The following is a 16,570-nucleotide window of genomic DNA, read 5'->3' on the forward strand; positions in this document are numbered from 1 at the left end:
CGCTACTGAGTCAAAGTGAACTAAGCCTGACCAAGAGACATCGTTAAGTCAAGCTGCTTCTTTCAAGCAGAACCTAGCTTGAAACAAAGACAAGGTTACAAGACCAACAGTTTCTGCATGTTATGCATTCCAGAGTGTAATACAGCAGGCCTTGCTGTACTTTAAGGAGCCAACTATCTGATTTCCGAGACAGAGCGAAGAGGCCCTGTTCTTGCTGTACTTTAAGAAGCCAACTATCTGATTTCCGAGACAGAGCGAGCTTGGGTAAGAGTCACTGTCAGAGGACATCATCTACCTCCAGGCAGCGGAGTGGGGAACCACCTCTCTCTTCTTGCTTCATGCCAGAGCTGATTGGACTCGAGCAGTTACGAGCTCTTTGAACTCATTGTAGGAGAGCTGAAGTAAAGTTCAAAAGTCAAACTTGATTAAAGTCTGGAAATACACAGCTGCCTACACCATTGTCCTCAGATGTAATCCTCTTTTATTATCCTGAAAGAGATATACTACTTCCAAAGCCATGTGGGAAGGTAACACTCTCAAGGAGCAGCAGTTCTCCCTCGCCTGCCAAAGTCTCTGTGAGTTTTGGACTGCAGCTGAGAAGCGAATCCAGCCTCACTGGATACTTACGCGACACCTAACAATGGACTTTAAGCAGACAATGCAAGGTTTTACAAGCAGATGACCCTATACTAAAACCCAAGGTTTTACAAGCAGACGATCCTATACTAAAACCCAAGTTATCACACACGACAACTGAACTGAAACTCCAACAGAACTCAGTTCAATGCCCTGCTGAAAGCTACTCTTCCGGCAGCACTACGTTTATACCGAAACACACCTCTTTGTAGGTTTGATGTTTGAGGAAGGAAGTCAGAGTGCAAAAACACACGTGATGTTTAAGCTGCTCCTCCAAGTTACTGCACCTCCCATTGCAGCGGCACCAGCCGGTCCTCCAGGTCTGGGCCTCTGCTTGGAAGATAAATTTGTGTCAGACAACGTGCAGCGGAGCAAGTATGAGCTTTAACGTGCAAAGTTTTACAGTTACAGCTCTGAGCACAGAACTCCACCTTCCTGCTGTTATTGATCATTCAGATTACATCAGATTTCAGGGAGTACTAGACGTTTTCCAACTCAGCAGAACAGTCTCTGTCCTGAGCATCAAGGCAATTCATAAATTGGTTTCAGAGCGTAAAACTGCAGTGGTGCTGGTCAACAAAGAGCTCCCTAGGCAAATTTCCAAAGTCACACAAGTGGAAAAATTTAATAATCCAACACTGAGTTTCTATAAACTTCGAACTGTTGCACACACACCTGCTATTGTCCCAGCTGTTGACATAACAAATACATCTTTCTTTATTATGAACTACAGCTATTGACCTGCCAGTGACTCACTTCATCTTTACGTTCACTCCTGTGGACTCATTTTCATCTAAATTATACAGTCCAATCAACCTTGAATTTATTAATTTTGTGGGTAGTTAGCTATAGTTACTGCAGCACATCACTTCTCCAAACCCACGTATCTGTCATTTCAGGAAGGGAGCCTTGATTAACCAGCAAACATTCAGCATGAGCAGATCCAGAACAAAAAGAGCAAGCGAGATTCATGCACCAGAGGCATCCTATGCGGTTACTTTCTGAACTATAGCAGCACAACTACAAATAAAAGGATTGAGAAACAGAGATAAGAGGATAATGAAGAAGATTGAGTGGTGAACAGATCAGACAAGTTTGGTTTTGGATGACGGGATCTCAATTACAGAGGATCGGGACAGAAATTCAATGATGTAAAGTCAACAGTTCACCAGGACAAAGTTTCACAGTACAGACACAAACGCTGAAGGCTCTCATCTCAGCAGAGTGATTTTGTACTAAAAAGTATCTACGCAACAGTACTGAGAGCAGCAAGGAACAGCATAAAGCTCACGAGAAGACAAGAGGAGGCTTGCTGTCACTTGACTGGTATTTAAATGCAATGTTAGTATTTGCATGAATGGCTAAGTCAGAGAGAATTAAAATATTAAACTAAACACAATTTATAAGTTATACTCTTCTTTACAGAGAGATGTAAAAAAAGAAAACCAAACCAACCACACCGTGAAGGAGGGAGTATCTAACAATAGAAACTCCAAAGGAGAGAAGGTGTGGGAACACCCGGCAGTCTCGGGAAGGTCTGGCCTTCCTTCACAACCTGTCCAAAACCAACAGTGAAGTCCTTTATCAGAGTGCAGTCCTGGAGGCAGGAGATGAGAAACAGGCGTGAGAGAAGATAAGCAGTCAGTGACTCAGGTACTGAATATATTTAAAGAATTTCTATTAGTCTTAAGATTAAAAGGCACAGAGAGGTCACAAAACCCAGATGAAAGTAAGATTCAGATTATAAAGAACGAGGCATCAACTCCTTGTGAAGGCTGCACACGTACGGTCTTTTAAGACTGAATTTCAGATTCATTTGTGCTGCCAAGGAACATCATGGGGGGAAAAAATGAACGAGGCAAAGAGATTAGCACAATACGTTGTTAGGTTCTATAGTTTTGTAAGCACCAAATTCACTCAGATGTACTTTTAAAAATGTGTTTGTCCAGAAAGTTCTTGGAATTTATTATACACATTTAATAACAGATGATACTCAACATTCAAGTGTTGTTGAACTACGTTTACAAGCACTTTAGCATACAATGTATACTTTACTTATGCTAAGAAACAAAAGATTCGGCATATAAGGAAGTGCAGAAGGAAGCTACTTTAAAGATATCCCCTTCCATCCAGTATCTACATTATACCTGCTTTATTTTAAAAACGATGTCAAGTAAAAAGACTAATCAAATATCTACACTTAATTGTGCACATCACATCTACTTCAGATGCAAGACAAAAATTTTCAAAAGCATGTTCCATTCCTCCTCCCAGAGGAACCTTAGACTTCAGAATTGACTTGATTTCAGAAACAGAGCTTGAATTTTTTTTAAAAAATTCAACAGTAGCAATCCAGCAAGTTTCAAATATGATTACGAAAAAGGCAGCAAGCCACCAAGATTCTTTAGATGAGCATTCAAACCAGTGTTGACACAACTAAAGCTTGTTAACTAAGTTAATGCAAACCTGCCATTAATTTTTTGCAGGACCTTGAAACATTTTACTCGCTGTGAGAAGCTATTTTTACCAGCAAATATTTTGTTTGTTTGTTTCAAGCTTATCCATGCTAAGCGAGTGCTGACCAGGTAGACTGTTTCACTCTTGCTTTGCAAGAACACAATAGGAGCATCACTGAATTAACAAAGGGCTATTCCTGCTACCCCAGGACAGTTAAAAAACAAAAGCCCCAATTTTTCAGAAGCCAGCATACTGGATCAAATACTTTTTTTATATCTGTGTTTTCACTAACCCTGTACAAAAGAAAGCTGATTAGCAAATGTAAGTGTTCATATAAAAATAGCCAACATCTGTTTAAATTTAGAAATTTATTTTGTTTAATCCACAAGCTTTATATAGCTTTAGTTAAAAAAACAAAAACAAAAAACAGTGAAAACATGACAATATCCAAAGTTCAGGTTCCTCAAACTTTCAAAGACCACATCTCTGAAAGTTGCTTATACCATTCAGAAGAACCATAACGAGACAAGATTTATGAATGGGGCAACAACATCTCACAAACAAAATTTATGTAACCGAAGGATTTTTTTTTTTTTCTGGGACTGCTGATCATGGAAACTGCCCTTTAAAAAAAGAACATAAAAATACAAATGAAATTCCAGTGTTCCAAATCAACATGTTACATCAATATAAACCCACAGTGTCCTGGTAAACAACATGCTTTCATTTATGTACCATTCTAAATTGCTATTCTTGATTTGCTTTAATGGAGACTACACAGGCAACAGTAGAAAGCATTAAAATATATGTACTTCCTTGGTAGTTCTGCAGTGGTTTTACTTCTGGGCAAGCTTACAAACCACAAAGGTTAGTAGCATAACATAAGTGGATACAAAAGAAGTCAAATGAGACCCTCACGAATTATGCTAAAGGCTTTGTTGAATTTCAAAGAAACTAGGGAATTGATGGTCATGTTTAAAACCTTCAAAACAAATTCCTACTGCTTCTAAAAAGTCTCACTCTAAATGAAATTATGTTGACTGCCAATGAAAGAATGTCACTAGTACACTGTGGACACCTTTTGTAATGTAAATCCATGCCCTTTGTACATGGTGAACCTCAACCTAGCAATTATTACAACAAATGTTATATTCTAAAGCTCAAACACATTTAGCAATTTGAAATTGAATTCTGAGTACAAACCAAATAAAATGTACATTATATCAAAGGATTCAGCCTAGGATGGTGGTGACACTTGCGCCTTCCTCATTGACCTCAGTGCCTTCTCTCGCAGATGTTTTTCTAGATCATCAAGGTTGTCTTCTGGTTCACTTTCTGTCTCCTTCAAACAAAGACAAAGCATTTCTTCAAACACTGAAAGCTAAGCCAGGCTGCAGCCCTCCCAGTATTGTAAATCGTCAAGTAAAATCATGAGACGCCAAGTTGCATTTCTGAAGCCTGCTGTTTAGAAGATCGAGAGTATGGTGTACGTTCACCTCCATCTATTTTCTAATATTGGCCTCTAAAAAAAAAAAGCATAGGTACGACATTCCTACCTTTTTGGGTTCTGTCTCTGCTTCCTGGTCTTCCTGTGCCGAGGTGGTATCTGCTGCAGCCACAGCAGCAGCTGCTGCAGGCGCTGCATTCTTATGTTTTTTGTGTTTCTTGTGCTTTTTATCCTTTTTATGCTTCTTATCCTTCTTTTTCTTCTTCTTCTTTCCACCCCCTTCTTGATCTGAATTCTGTAACAAACAATTCAACAGATATTACAACTCATTCCTAAGGCTTAAAAATGTGGTTAAAACAAGCCCACAAGCATCCCGGGAAATGTGAATGGACTGAGCAACATCTGAAAACTCAGTAAACTCAACACCGTCTTCAGAACTGACAGAAAGTCACATTCCCAATCAACTGACAGAAGCAATCCTAGAAGACAGATACCACAAGGCACGGCTGTGCCGTGTCTGTTTAAAACAAAACATAACACCGTGCAAACACAATACGCTGGTCATGGCAACGACAGGCAAGCCTCTTCATAAAAATTAATATTGCAGGTGGAGTATAACTCCCTCAAACACTCCTCTGGCAAAGAGCGGAAGTGTCCCTAGGAAACACCTCAGGAGAACAGATAAGGATGCCAAACAATCTGCTCTCTTCCTATCAACAATTGCCCGAGTTTGCAAGTAAGACTACTATGCATAAATAAGATCACCTCAGTTTGTAGACCATGAAACTCATGTAGACGCATGAAACAGGAAAGTCTTTTCTTCCAGAAGTTAACATTTATATTTAATAGCACTTATTTCAGAAGTTTGAAAAATTTATGTTGCAAATTGGTTTTAACTAAAAAAAATTTCTCACTCTAAGGATTTTTTTTTTCTTTCCACATGAATAAGCTTAGAGCTTTTCAGCAGCTAAGACTTCAAGAAAATAACTTGCCACATAACCCAAAGTAGTATTGCTCTCATTAGCAAACAAATACCCTTGCAGGTGATGGGCTCTGAGTTGGGCTTTTAGCCTTTTTTGCAGGTGACCAGTTTGCAGAAGGAGAACGAGACCGAGTGGGAGATGGAGGTCCTTGATGTTTTTTCGGTGCTGGCTCAGGTGATCCTGATGCAGACCGTGATGAAGACACCCGTCTCGCAGATCGTGGACTTGGTGTGGAAGCCCTTAAAAATAAAGAGCTACACTTAGATTCTAGTGTTAAAGACGTAAGAGACAAAACAAGAAAGCAAAAATTAACAAAAAAGCCAGATGAACAGATGTGCTTATAAGTTGGTCAAGCTGCCACTTAAAAAATGATTAGTCACTTTGCTGGCGTATGTTACAAAAGGCAAAACAATCCAATACCACCACAGATCCGTAATGCAAAAGGATATTGCAACTTGATAGCTCGATAAACAATACTACTATTGTTGTTCAGGAATGATTGCTCTCTTTCTTCTGATATGACTAATTTATAACCACATTCAAAGTCAAGAGAATAGCAATGCTATTTTATCATCCAATGAAGAAAGAGTGCAAGACATGACGTTCAGTTACATTTCCTTTCTGAACTAATAAGCCAGCACCATATTGTTGACTACCTGCTCGTAAGAGCGGCATGACACTAAAGAAAACTGCTAAAATTCTCAATGCTTTCCCCCCGCCCCCGCCTCAGATGATCACTTATGAAAAGATTTATGAGCTAATGAAGAGTGTTGGTTCCCTTCTGCAGTTAGCTTTAAAATAAGAGAAAGTTCATTTTTCTTTAAACAAAGCTAGCAACAAAACTTCTCTCAGATTTTTCACTTGTTCAGTCCCAGTGCTTTGTTGTGCTATTAAAAGACCCCTCAAATCCTACTTAAAGCCTCTTCTCCCCATGTTGCACTTTATTTTAAGATGCTTCCAACCCAATAAACTTCCAAAAATCAGTGTTATGATGGTGGAAGCTGAACAGAGACACTAACACTTGAGCAGTCTCAAGAAATGAGAGCCATTTTAATGCTATTCCCTAGTTAACCCTACTGCATTAAACGAAAACAAACAAAAAACCCCCGTCACTAAACGACCAAAGGTGGATTTTTTTTTTTTTTTACTTTGTCTTCTTAGGTTCTGGCGTTCTTGACACCCTCCTGATGGGTCTAGTGCTTGGAGATGGAGACTGTCTTCTCTGGGGTGAAGCTGAAGCTCCCCTTCGTGGTGGCGGTGGGCTTGCAGAGGTATGAGAAGCTCTAGGCCGTGGTGAAGGTGAATGCCTTTTGTTTTGTGGTGGAGAACGTGTTTCCCGATTGGATCTACTGGGAGGAGATCCCTTCCTGTGCTTGGAAGATATTGAAGGTGAACGCCTTTTAGCAGCTGGCGAGCTCCTTTGTTTTGGCGGTGGTGAATGAGAGACTCTGCGTTTTGACTGTGGAGAAGGTGATGCCCTTCGTTTAGGTGGAGGAGGAGGAGAAGCTGTTCTTCTCTTAGGTGGCGGAGAAGGAGAGTATCGTCTCTGTATCGGTGGGGAGTATCTCCGTGGAGAAGGTGAGCGCCTGCGTGGGGGTGGTGATGGTGACCTACAAAGAAAACACATGTTCAGGTGCCACGTAGGCATGTGAGTTAGTTACAAGTGTCTTGCAATTCACCCAAAGAGGGAGAAAAAAGAATTCCTCTAAAAATTCTTTAAAAGTTCATTTAATACCAAACTTTTTGAAAATCAGCTTAATGGGTGTTATTCAGCATTTGATACAGCAATCAAATGATATCCAGGCCACACACCTACCACACAAAATCTCACTAGTAGAACTACGCTCCCCTCAGTAAGCTGTGAATCAAGGAACTGGTATCGTGGCATTTCTTTTTACGTATCATAGTTGGAAGTCAACAAACCAAAAGCAACCATTTCAGGACAAAAAAACAATACAGTACCTTCGACGAGGTAATGATGGCGACCGCCGCCGCCTAGGAGGAGGGGCAGGTGAAGGAGAGCGTCGCCGCCGGGCTGGTGGGGGTGATGGACTTCTCCTCCTCCTACTAAAGAGATAAAGGGATTTCTCAGAAAATTTGCAACTGAGTCATGAGATTGTTTTTTGTTCTTCTGCTTTCACTATACAAAACCATCTTGTTCGTGCACTTCAAAATGAAATTCTATTAGAATCACTGATGGAAAATAAATATACTTGTGTCTTTCTAAGTGTGAGACAACACATATTTTACTCTAAGTCTCATAGCCCACTACAGCAGTCATGACACAATTTCACGTTCTGCTTCACCCGGTCTATTCGCATCTTGTAGCCAGAGGAAGCCCAGCTCACTCCCACCTTCTTCACCTGAAAGGTCGTTTCTGCCATTTCCCTTGCACTGACTCTAGTGATCATCTAATGAGTCAGACCAGACTACGGATCCACCAGAAGACTAATCCAACAAAAACACCTCTTTGTGTCACGTCATGCAGTGAACGTGATTGCTAGATCCAACACAAGGGAGGAACCGGGAATGCCCGGCTGTCTCCGGCAGAACAAGATTGCATTCAGCACCAGTCTGAAGTTGGATCAGATTAAACAGTCTGAAACTGTACTCTTGAAAACAGTTTTTATCTATGGATTGGAAATCCAAAATTACTTTTTTCTTGAAATGCAGAGAAAAATCAGAGTTGTTGCTAAACTGCAGCTACCTGGATTAAAATTATTCACAAAACGAGCCATTTTCTGCTATGCAAGGTTTACAACAGACTTCTGGGAGGGGAAATTTTAATCAAACACATATTTTCCTAGAGTTTTAAAGGAGAGGAATATTGGTATTTTGTAAAGTAAAACCTTCCTTTTTTTAAAAAAAGCAATTAAGATAGAATGACTGGATAAAGGAAAAAAAGAGAATAATGAAAAAGCAATGAAGGTCATCTACATAAACTGAGATTTGATTTCAGATACGCTGGCTGTTGTTCTCCAAGGCAATGAGTTACACTTATCTATAAGAGTTTGCTCCAAGAGACAATGTTCTTTTATGATATAAAAAAAGATCAGCCTTCAAATGTCACGGTTGGCCTAATTAAATGTGTATTTACACAATAGGCAGTAGGCGAATTTAGTAAGTTGCAAAACAGATTAAGATCTCTGAATTCCAATCTGTTTTACATAGAATTGTTTGACAAGATCCATAATTAGAACAGGCTACATTTGTAGAAGTAGTCATACTTGATCTCATACATCGTTATGCATGCTGCGACTATATTCTAGCTAGGCCTTAATTACAGATTGCTCACAAGGGTCATTACACCAGATGAATAAACCCATCAAGCACCCAGCTTCCTGTACCTTCCTATATTCTGAGATCAACATAAAGCAGACAATTTCACAAATAAGTGTCAACAATACTGCCTACATAAGAAAAAAGAAAATCAAGTAGGTGTTCACTACTAGTAGTTTCAATTATCTAATGATTTGAGGAATGAGACTTTTGAAAAATCCAATTATCTGTGACCCAGAACATCAAGATCTTAATCACTTGTTGCAAGCGTACAGTAAGGTTTTAGCCAGAACGTCAATGGCAGCAAGAATACAAAGCAATGCTCGCCCATCTTTCAAACATGTGTATATGGAATAAGAAAACCCCTGAAAAATACCAGCATTCAGTTGTTTTCAGGCATCAGTAAGATGCTAGTAACGTTTATGTGATTAACTGTAACAGGTTTATGTGAATTAATAAATAGTAAGCAATGAAGGACAGAGCAGGTGTTCCTGTTGTGGGGTTTTCTTTTGTCAGTGAAATGGTCCCAGATCCAACACATTAAGAAACACATCAGTCTGAATCTCCCTCACCTTACTACTTTGAGTGTGCAAGTCCAAAGGATGGCAAGTACTCATCTATGACAAAATAAATCAGAGCCTGTCTAAATGATTTTCCGTATATAAATCCTATTTAACAGATTAATTTCTAACCAACCTTTTCATCACTGGTGACTGCCACCTCTTTTCCATCTGCATCCTGATAGCAGTGGAGGAAAAACAAAAACAGAACAAATCTATCCGCCATATATTTGAGGCAAAAATGGACATATTCAAATAAAGGTCAGAGTAATTCTTACCAAATGAGCGTAACAAGAATGCAATCTTGAAACAAGATTGGGCAAACTGGACATGACTTAATTCTGTTGTGTATTTGCTGACAGTTGCATAGCAGATAAACAATAACATTAACTAAATAGTTAGAAAAAAAGAAGTCAGTTACTATCAACTTAAGAAGAAATTACCGAGGGGAGGATTCCTTCTGTCGTTTTCGTGGAGACGGTGATGGACTGCGTGAATGTGAATGACGTCGGCGTCTACCAACTTCCCCATTCTTCACATTGGATCTTTTAGGTCTTTCCTCTTCAGATGAAGATGAAGAACCAGAATCTACAAACGTAGAAGAATCACTCTCTGGAAAATGATTCTCATGACACTGTTAACAGTTACTGGTAGGGCTATACTGCAGTTTAAATTACTAACCTTCTCTCCCACAAAATAAGAAGCCTCTATTTAAAAGCAGTTCAACTACAAATGTTAGTTGAAGTCAAGTGATAAATAAATCCATCAGAGATGGGTAAACACATTTGCAGCAACCTAACTGTCCACATACAATTTGACTAGTCAGGTAATTTAAAAGGTGAACTGCAGTTACTTACACATTAAGTGGACAAAACCCTATACAAGGCCCAAGTTAATTTACTGATCTCAAGCATACAACAGTCCAAAATACTAGGAAATAACCTATTGCAACAACAGATTAAGTAATCTATAGAGAACAATATTTGTGTGTGTGATATTAAGAGTTTAAATGTGCAACTTTTAAAGGTACAAACCCATTAACAAGAGATATATCTTAATCTTTAAAAGCTATACTTTATTCTTCATGAGCAGTAATTAAAGTGACTTCATTATGAGCGGTAAATCTATAATTAAGTTTACAATAGCACTGCAGTGCACACAGCAAATAATTTTAATCATTATTTGAACTTAACATTAACTACTTCCTGCACAAATAAACAATCCAGTCTTAGGAAATCTATGTCATCCGTACCAGATGAAGACTGTTGATTTTGCCTTCTGTACTGACGCCTCTGTTGAACAGAATCTGCCGCAGCCATTTTACCTCCTTTATCTTCCTCTGAAAAGATACATACATGGACAGAACATTTAAATCGAAGATACAAATTCACCTTACTCAGACAGAAGCAAAATCGTATTACAGTAGATCAAGCATGCTTTTTTCTTTCCCCCAAATCTTAAGGTAACATGGAGGCTGGAATACACTTTGGCTGAACTTTTTTCCAAGAAAGCGTGGACAGAAATATTTGAGGTAGTATGAGCAATCTTTATACTTCTGAAAACTTTTGCTTTCAATGTCAGTCTATCAAGAGGGTTCGGTACTTTACCACTGCCTTTTATTGTCATGCATCTTTGACTAAAAACCCCACCCAAAATCAGTGTTGAAAAGCGAGAGCCATACCCGATTCAGACAGGTCTGCTTTCCTTGGTTTTGGTGCTGGCGAAGGAGATTCTCTTTTTTCAGTACTCTTATGTTTGGGTGCTAAAAGACAAAGTCAAATAACTCAGTTGTAATTCATTACATTCTTGCATGCTTTTCTGCTCATACAAACTGTACACACCATCTTTTGAGAAAACGAAAGCACAAAAGCTGCTGACATACAAGTATTTATTTCATTACCTGATGCTCTGCTAGGTGAAACAGAGCCACGGCTTTTTCTTGCACGATTTGACTGCTGGGGTGTTGGAGACCTACGTGGTTTTGGAGGTGGACTTGCTGGTGGGGATGGTCTGTGCCTCCGCCTAGGAGGGCTTGCGGAAGGAGAGAGCCTACGCGTCTTACGAGGAGGACTGGATACAGTTCTTTTAGGTGGTTTCTTTGGTGGTGATCGGGAACGTGAAGAGGAGGAGGAAGAGCTACTGCCAGATAAGGATGCTGATGACCGTCTTCTCCTGTAAATCAAATATAACATTAGATTCTGACTAGCCAGCTTAAGAAATGTTTGAGCATGAACACAGAATTGCATTTGTTTGCAAGCACATATATAGAGCAACATACAACAGCACTTCCAAAACATGGTGGACAGCCTTCAACACTTGGTTTGCAGAAGAGGAGAATAACAACCAATCTTTCACAGTTATTTTTAAACTACATAGTGAGCAAAAAATTGTTAGTGTTACCTTTGCTTGCTTTCTGTCAATCTACAGACTACAACTAAGCTTTTCTCCTGGGAGCAATTAGTTTTGTTTGGGCTCTCTAACTTTTGGATGGTTAAGAGAATTCTCCGTGTTAGCACATGTGATTTAATGATCTTCAGAACAGATCTGTTTAAGAGTTTAGTGTGCAAGTACACTAAAAAGTTTTATACCAGGAGGTAAAAATTTCAGACAACTTAACAACTTAACAATTCAGACTCAATCTACCCATTCTTATGTTTTAGTCTTTCATCTTTACTTCGTAATTTTAAAAAGGTAGGGCCTCTAGAATTCTGCGGCAAAATTTGTGGCAAGTTCTGTTGCAATTGTGTACCTGCAAAATCCACCTTTGGCTGCAGAATTCCTGAGAACCTGGAAAAAAGAAACCCTACCTTGAGCAAGATAAACATTTGCTGAAAGGGAGCTCTTGTACATCTTGCAACATACATGTTTGATACTTTTCACAGTTTTCCCAGTAACTGTGTGAAATGAACATCTTTACAAACTCACGAGAAAAAAAAAAAGAATAGTCATCACCTTGTCATGAAAAGGAAGAACTGCTCCTTCCTAAAAAAGAACGACTGCTGTACATAGGAAGCATCACTTTAACTCTCTTCCTATGAAAAGGACAGGAATCTATTCTCTTCCTATGAAGACAAATGTCTATTTTGACATTGCTGTAAGTACATCATTTTCTTTGCAAGGTAACTCAGCACTTTGCTACTAGAACAATTGCTTATGCTGTCAAAAATGTAGTCTCCAACACCAGAGAGCAGACCCTGAAGATTATTTTTTTTTTTTAAGTAAAAGAACATGAAGAAGAAACACATTTCAAGTCAAATTTTAGTTTTTCTTTTAATTTTATGTGATGGAAATGGAAGTCATAATTAAAATACTCCCAACAAGTAAAATTCAGTTACTTGGTCTAATTTTTTTCCCCAGGTAGGAAAAAAAAAAAAGTATTAAGACTCAAGCAAAGAAGTCATCAAAGATGTCATGTCAATCTACGCTGGGAGCTATCCAGAGCCACATGAAGAAGTCACAGTTCTGAAATTGCCACTTTTTGAAAAGGTGGAATTCTCACCACTATTACAACTCAAAAGAAATTGTTTCGTAGCTATTATTATGTTCCCCCACAACACACTTATGAAATACAACACTGCAGTTTTTACATCACTCCAATCATACACCCAACAGTACTAAGATAAGAGGAACAAGGCAATTTTGGTAACACTCATTCCTCAACTGATGTTCCCTTCAACTTTCAAAATTTAACATTTTCAATTGTCTCAAAAAAAGGGAACCTTACCGCCTCACAGGGGATCTGCTTCTTCTGTGTCTGGGTGGGGGAGGCATTCGCCTTGGAGGGCTCCTTCGCCTCGGAGATGGCCGTCGTCTCGGGCTTGGTCGCCTTCTAGGGGAGTAAGACCTGTCATAATCAAAAATTCAAATGAAAAGCAACTATCTAATTTTCAGGTTTGAGGAAATTTATCCTCAGGGCACTGAGCGTAAAGTTGCTTTTCTCCAAGTGCATCACATTAAAGTAGCATTTAGATTATGACACAAAGTGTACATTCAGACACAATCAGTGCTTTAAAGTTTACCAACACCTCTCTACCAAGTAGCAAAATAATCCAAAAAAGTGTGTGGGGGGAAGAGTAACTTACAACATCTTCAGCATCAAACCTATCTCCTAAAAGAAGGCCACACAATTCCCACTATCTAACAAGTACCATACTTGGCATTAAGTACCCCATTCCTTCTCCAGTCGGTGTTAGTCACTGATCATCTCCTCATGAACTGATAGGAAGAAAACAACTCCCAAACACGTTTATCCATTGAATGCATCTTTCTCATTTGGTCTAAAACATCCATAGCTGAGCATCTCTAAAAACATCACTACTTTAACTGAGAACATTACATTAAGTGGCACCTTCAGAAGAAAATATTCAGTTCTCAACCTTCACAATCAAGATAAATTGAAGTCCTACCTTGACCGTGATCTATGACGCCTTCTTGGTCGAGAATGAGATGGAGAACGTGATCGAGATCTTGACCTTGACTTGGACCGAGTTGGGGATCTTTGACGAGTCTTCTCTTTTTCCTTCTCTCTCTCCTTCTTTGAATTACGTTCTGGTGAAGTTTCCTTAGTCTCTGGTACAGGAGGTTCAGGTTTAGGAGCTTTTGGGATATCACTGTTAAAAATAAAGACTTAATTTATAAGCACATACAAACCATAGCCCCTGGAGTAATATTTTAGAAGCTGCCAAGACATTCCCCTACAATGAACATTCTCCTGCCCATCCTCTGACAAGATATTAAGACATCCCGCTCCAAAACTGTGAAAAGAATTAGAACACGGTACAATGATTCAAAGAGAAGAAAAAGTAATATACAGGCTATGTGTTAACTTGCTAGAAAACAAGATGACATGGTCAGAACTGAAAAAGCTGACCAGGACAATGAAACCACACTGACAGCTAAGCACACTACCTTTAGAATTCTACACAGGAAAAAAAACCAAATCTTACTGAAGATTATTAAACAAACTCTTTTGCCATTGCAGGGTGACAGGGAGAAGCAGGCATTCCCCCAAGTCAAGCTCCAAATAGGTATTAAGATAATTTCCATTTTTTAAAAGGTAATAATATAGTTCTACACACAAAGTTATCACACTTACCTGTTTGAAGTTGCCTCTTGAACAACAGTCTCCTTTGGTTTCACAGAGTGTTCTGGCTCAGGAGTTGCCTCTTTCTTTTCTGGTGCAGGAGTAGCACTACGGCTCTTGGTTCTGTGATGAGGGGAGCGAGAATGGCTGCGCTTCCGCTCTCTTCGGACAGGCGATGACCTCCTTCGAGGGGAAGGAGACCTTGATTTACGTCTAGGAAAAAGAAGTGCCATTTAATAGCGTAACATAATGAAACGATGTATGAGATAATACAACCCGTGATATTCAGCAGCTAACAGCTCTTCTGAATCAGGTAGGCTTTCAGCACTGTTTACAGCAGTTAAAACACATGTAGGACTACTTTATATTTTCTGCTAGTAACTGGCAGCAAAATTAAGATGTCAAACAAACAAAAAAAACCCCCCAAAACACCCCCAAAACCAAAAATAAGAAAGAATGGAACAGACAAACCATTAAAAACAGTTCCTAGTGTAAACAATACCTAGTTGCTCTAGTTTTCTTGCAATTATTGTTCAGCAGTAAGTCAGGCTAGCCTGCTAAAATAATTAAGTGGAGCATTTCCAAAGGACAATTCATTTTTCCTTGCCATGCGTTCTTCACTCTGTTCTAGAGTATTGTTGATACATTGTCTGTGCATTTTCATTACCTTCTTGGACTCCTGGATCTGTCTCTTTTTTCTCTGTTGTCTTTGTCTTCCTTATCTCTCTTCTCCTTGTCTTCATCTTGTTTCTTCATAGAAGCCAGTTTCTCTTGCTCTATCTGTGCAACCAAATATCATCACTTAATCCAGAGGCATCATAAAGACCTTATCAAATACATATATTGAACAACAACAACAAATATATTGCTTCAGAACTAAAGTATGTTGCCTAGTATCATCATTTAAGGCTGGGCTGCCAATTAAAGCAGACAGCAGATGCTCTCTAACCCCTTCCTTTCCCAGAAAGGGAGCAAAGAAGAAAAGGGAGAGAGACTTCCGTGTTGGAAAATGAAGACAACTTTAATAACACGGTAACAATGAAAAAAAAAAAAAGTATAATGATATTAATACCAAAACTACTAATAACAGGAAAAAACACAAAACCAAAACCAACAGAACACACAAAACCAATACTGAGCTTCCCAATGATGATCACAGGCTCGTGTGCCACAGGGGCTTGAACTCCTCCTGCGGCAGGGCGGGCACCCGGATGTCCCGAACTGGACCCAGTAGTGGATGAGAACTGGATTCAGGAATGCACAGATCGGGATCAGAGGCAGAGAGTGAGCAGAGCCCCATTACAGTGCCGGCCATGAAAGAAAAAGAGCTGACCCTCATGACCCCTTAGCTTTAGACTGAGTATCCACGTGTATGATGGAATACCTCACTGGTCAGTCCTTGGTCACCTGTCCCGTCCGCACTTTCCTGCAGATGCAACCCTTTTACGCCTCTTCACTTGTGGATGTAAGAGAGCCCACAGTGACCTTGGTTCCCACAGGAACAAGCACAAACATGGGCCTTTCTGCACAATCCCATCACTACCCCAGCAACAACCACAACCATCAAGCGCCATTAACTCCAAAAGCAGACACTGTCTGAAAAACCCGTAGCCAACTTCAGAATCTGCAGTTACTTAGAAGAAACTTAACTGAAAGAAAATCTGCTGAAAAAATAATTGGTCCTGTTTTACCCAAACCGGGACACCCAGACAGAAGAGTTCTGCTGAACACAAAATGTCTGCTGAAATACCAATAGCTGTACAGCCATCAATTCTGCCCAGTGCTCACAACAACTCATCCACAATTCTATTAAAAAATCCTACCTGTCGCTGTTTTATTTCTTCTTTCTTCAGTTCCAGAAATGCAGTTGGAATACCAGCAATGTTTTCTTGTGCACTTAATAGCAGTGGCCACAGTTCTCCCATGAACTCCCTAGCATTTTTCCCATTCAAAAAACCAGTCAGGTTGATTTGCATCATTTTGGAATCTGGATTCTGCAAAGAGATATGACAGGAAGACAAACCGGTTATCTGAAAAAACAACATTCAGTCTATATTAAACTTAAACTACCATGGGGGCTAAAATACATATATACCCAAGAACTATTTTTTAAAAAAATCTTTCC

At 39.4% G+C, this 16,570-nt stretch overlaps 1 protein-coding gene across 1 annotated transcript in view; it reads right to left on the reverse strand.

Moving 5' to 3' along the window:
* Positions 1–3,442: 3,442 nt before the first annotated feature.
* SRRM1 (serine/arginine repetitive matrix 1) overlaps positions 3,443–16,570 on the reverse strand; it is a gene marked incomplete at its 5' end in the record, with an annotated part of 16,837 nt that continues 3,709 nt past the window's right edge. Inside the window, 14 exons of the mRNA XM_009701058.1 lie at positions 3,443–4,435; positions 4,650–4,835; positions 5,576–5,762; positions 6,672–7,133; positions 7,486–7,590; positions 9,806–9,950; positions 10,615–10,701; positions 11,044–11,124; positions 11,263–11,534; positions 13,087–13,191; positions 13,769–13,972; positions 14,458–14,658; positions 15,113–15,225; positions 16,269–16,439. Of these exons, the coding sequence (XP_009699360.1) occupies positions 4,331–4,435; positions 4,650–4,835; positions 5,576–5,762; positions 6,672–7,133; positions 7,486–7,590; positions 9,806–9,950; positions 10,615–10,701; positions 11,044–11,124; positions 11,263–11,534; positions 13,087–13,191; positions 13,769–13,972; positions 14,458–14,658; positions 15,113–15,225; positions 16,269–16,439 (2,424 nt within the window). The remainder of the gene's footprint in view (positions 4,436–4,649; positions 4,836–5,575; positions 5,763–6,671; positions 7,134–7,485; positions 7,591–9,805; positions 9,951–10,614; positions 10,702–11,043; positions 11,125–11,262; positions 11,535–13,086; positions 13,192–13,768; positions 13,973–14,457; positions 14,659–15,112; positions 15,226–16,268; positions 16,440–16,570) is intronic.

Source organism: Cariama cristata, unplaced genomic scaffold, assembly GCF_000690535.1.
Source record: "Cariama cristata isolate BGI_N322 unplaced genomic scaffold, ASM69053v1 scaffold835, whole genome shotgun sequence".
Taxonomy (NCBI): Eukaryota; Metazoa; Chordata; class Aves; order Cariamiformes; family Cariamidae; genus Cariama; species Cariama cristata.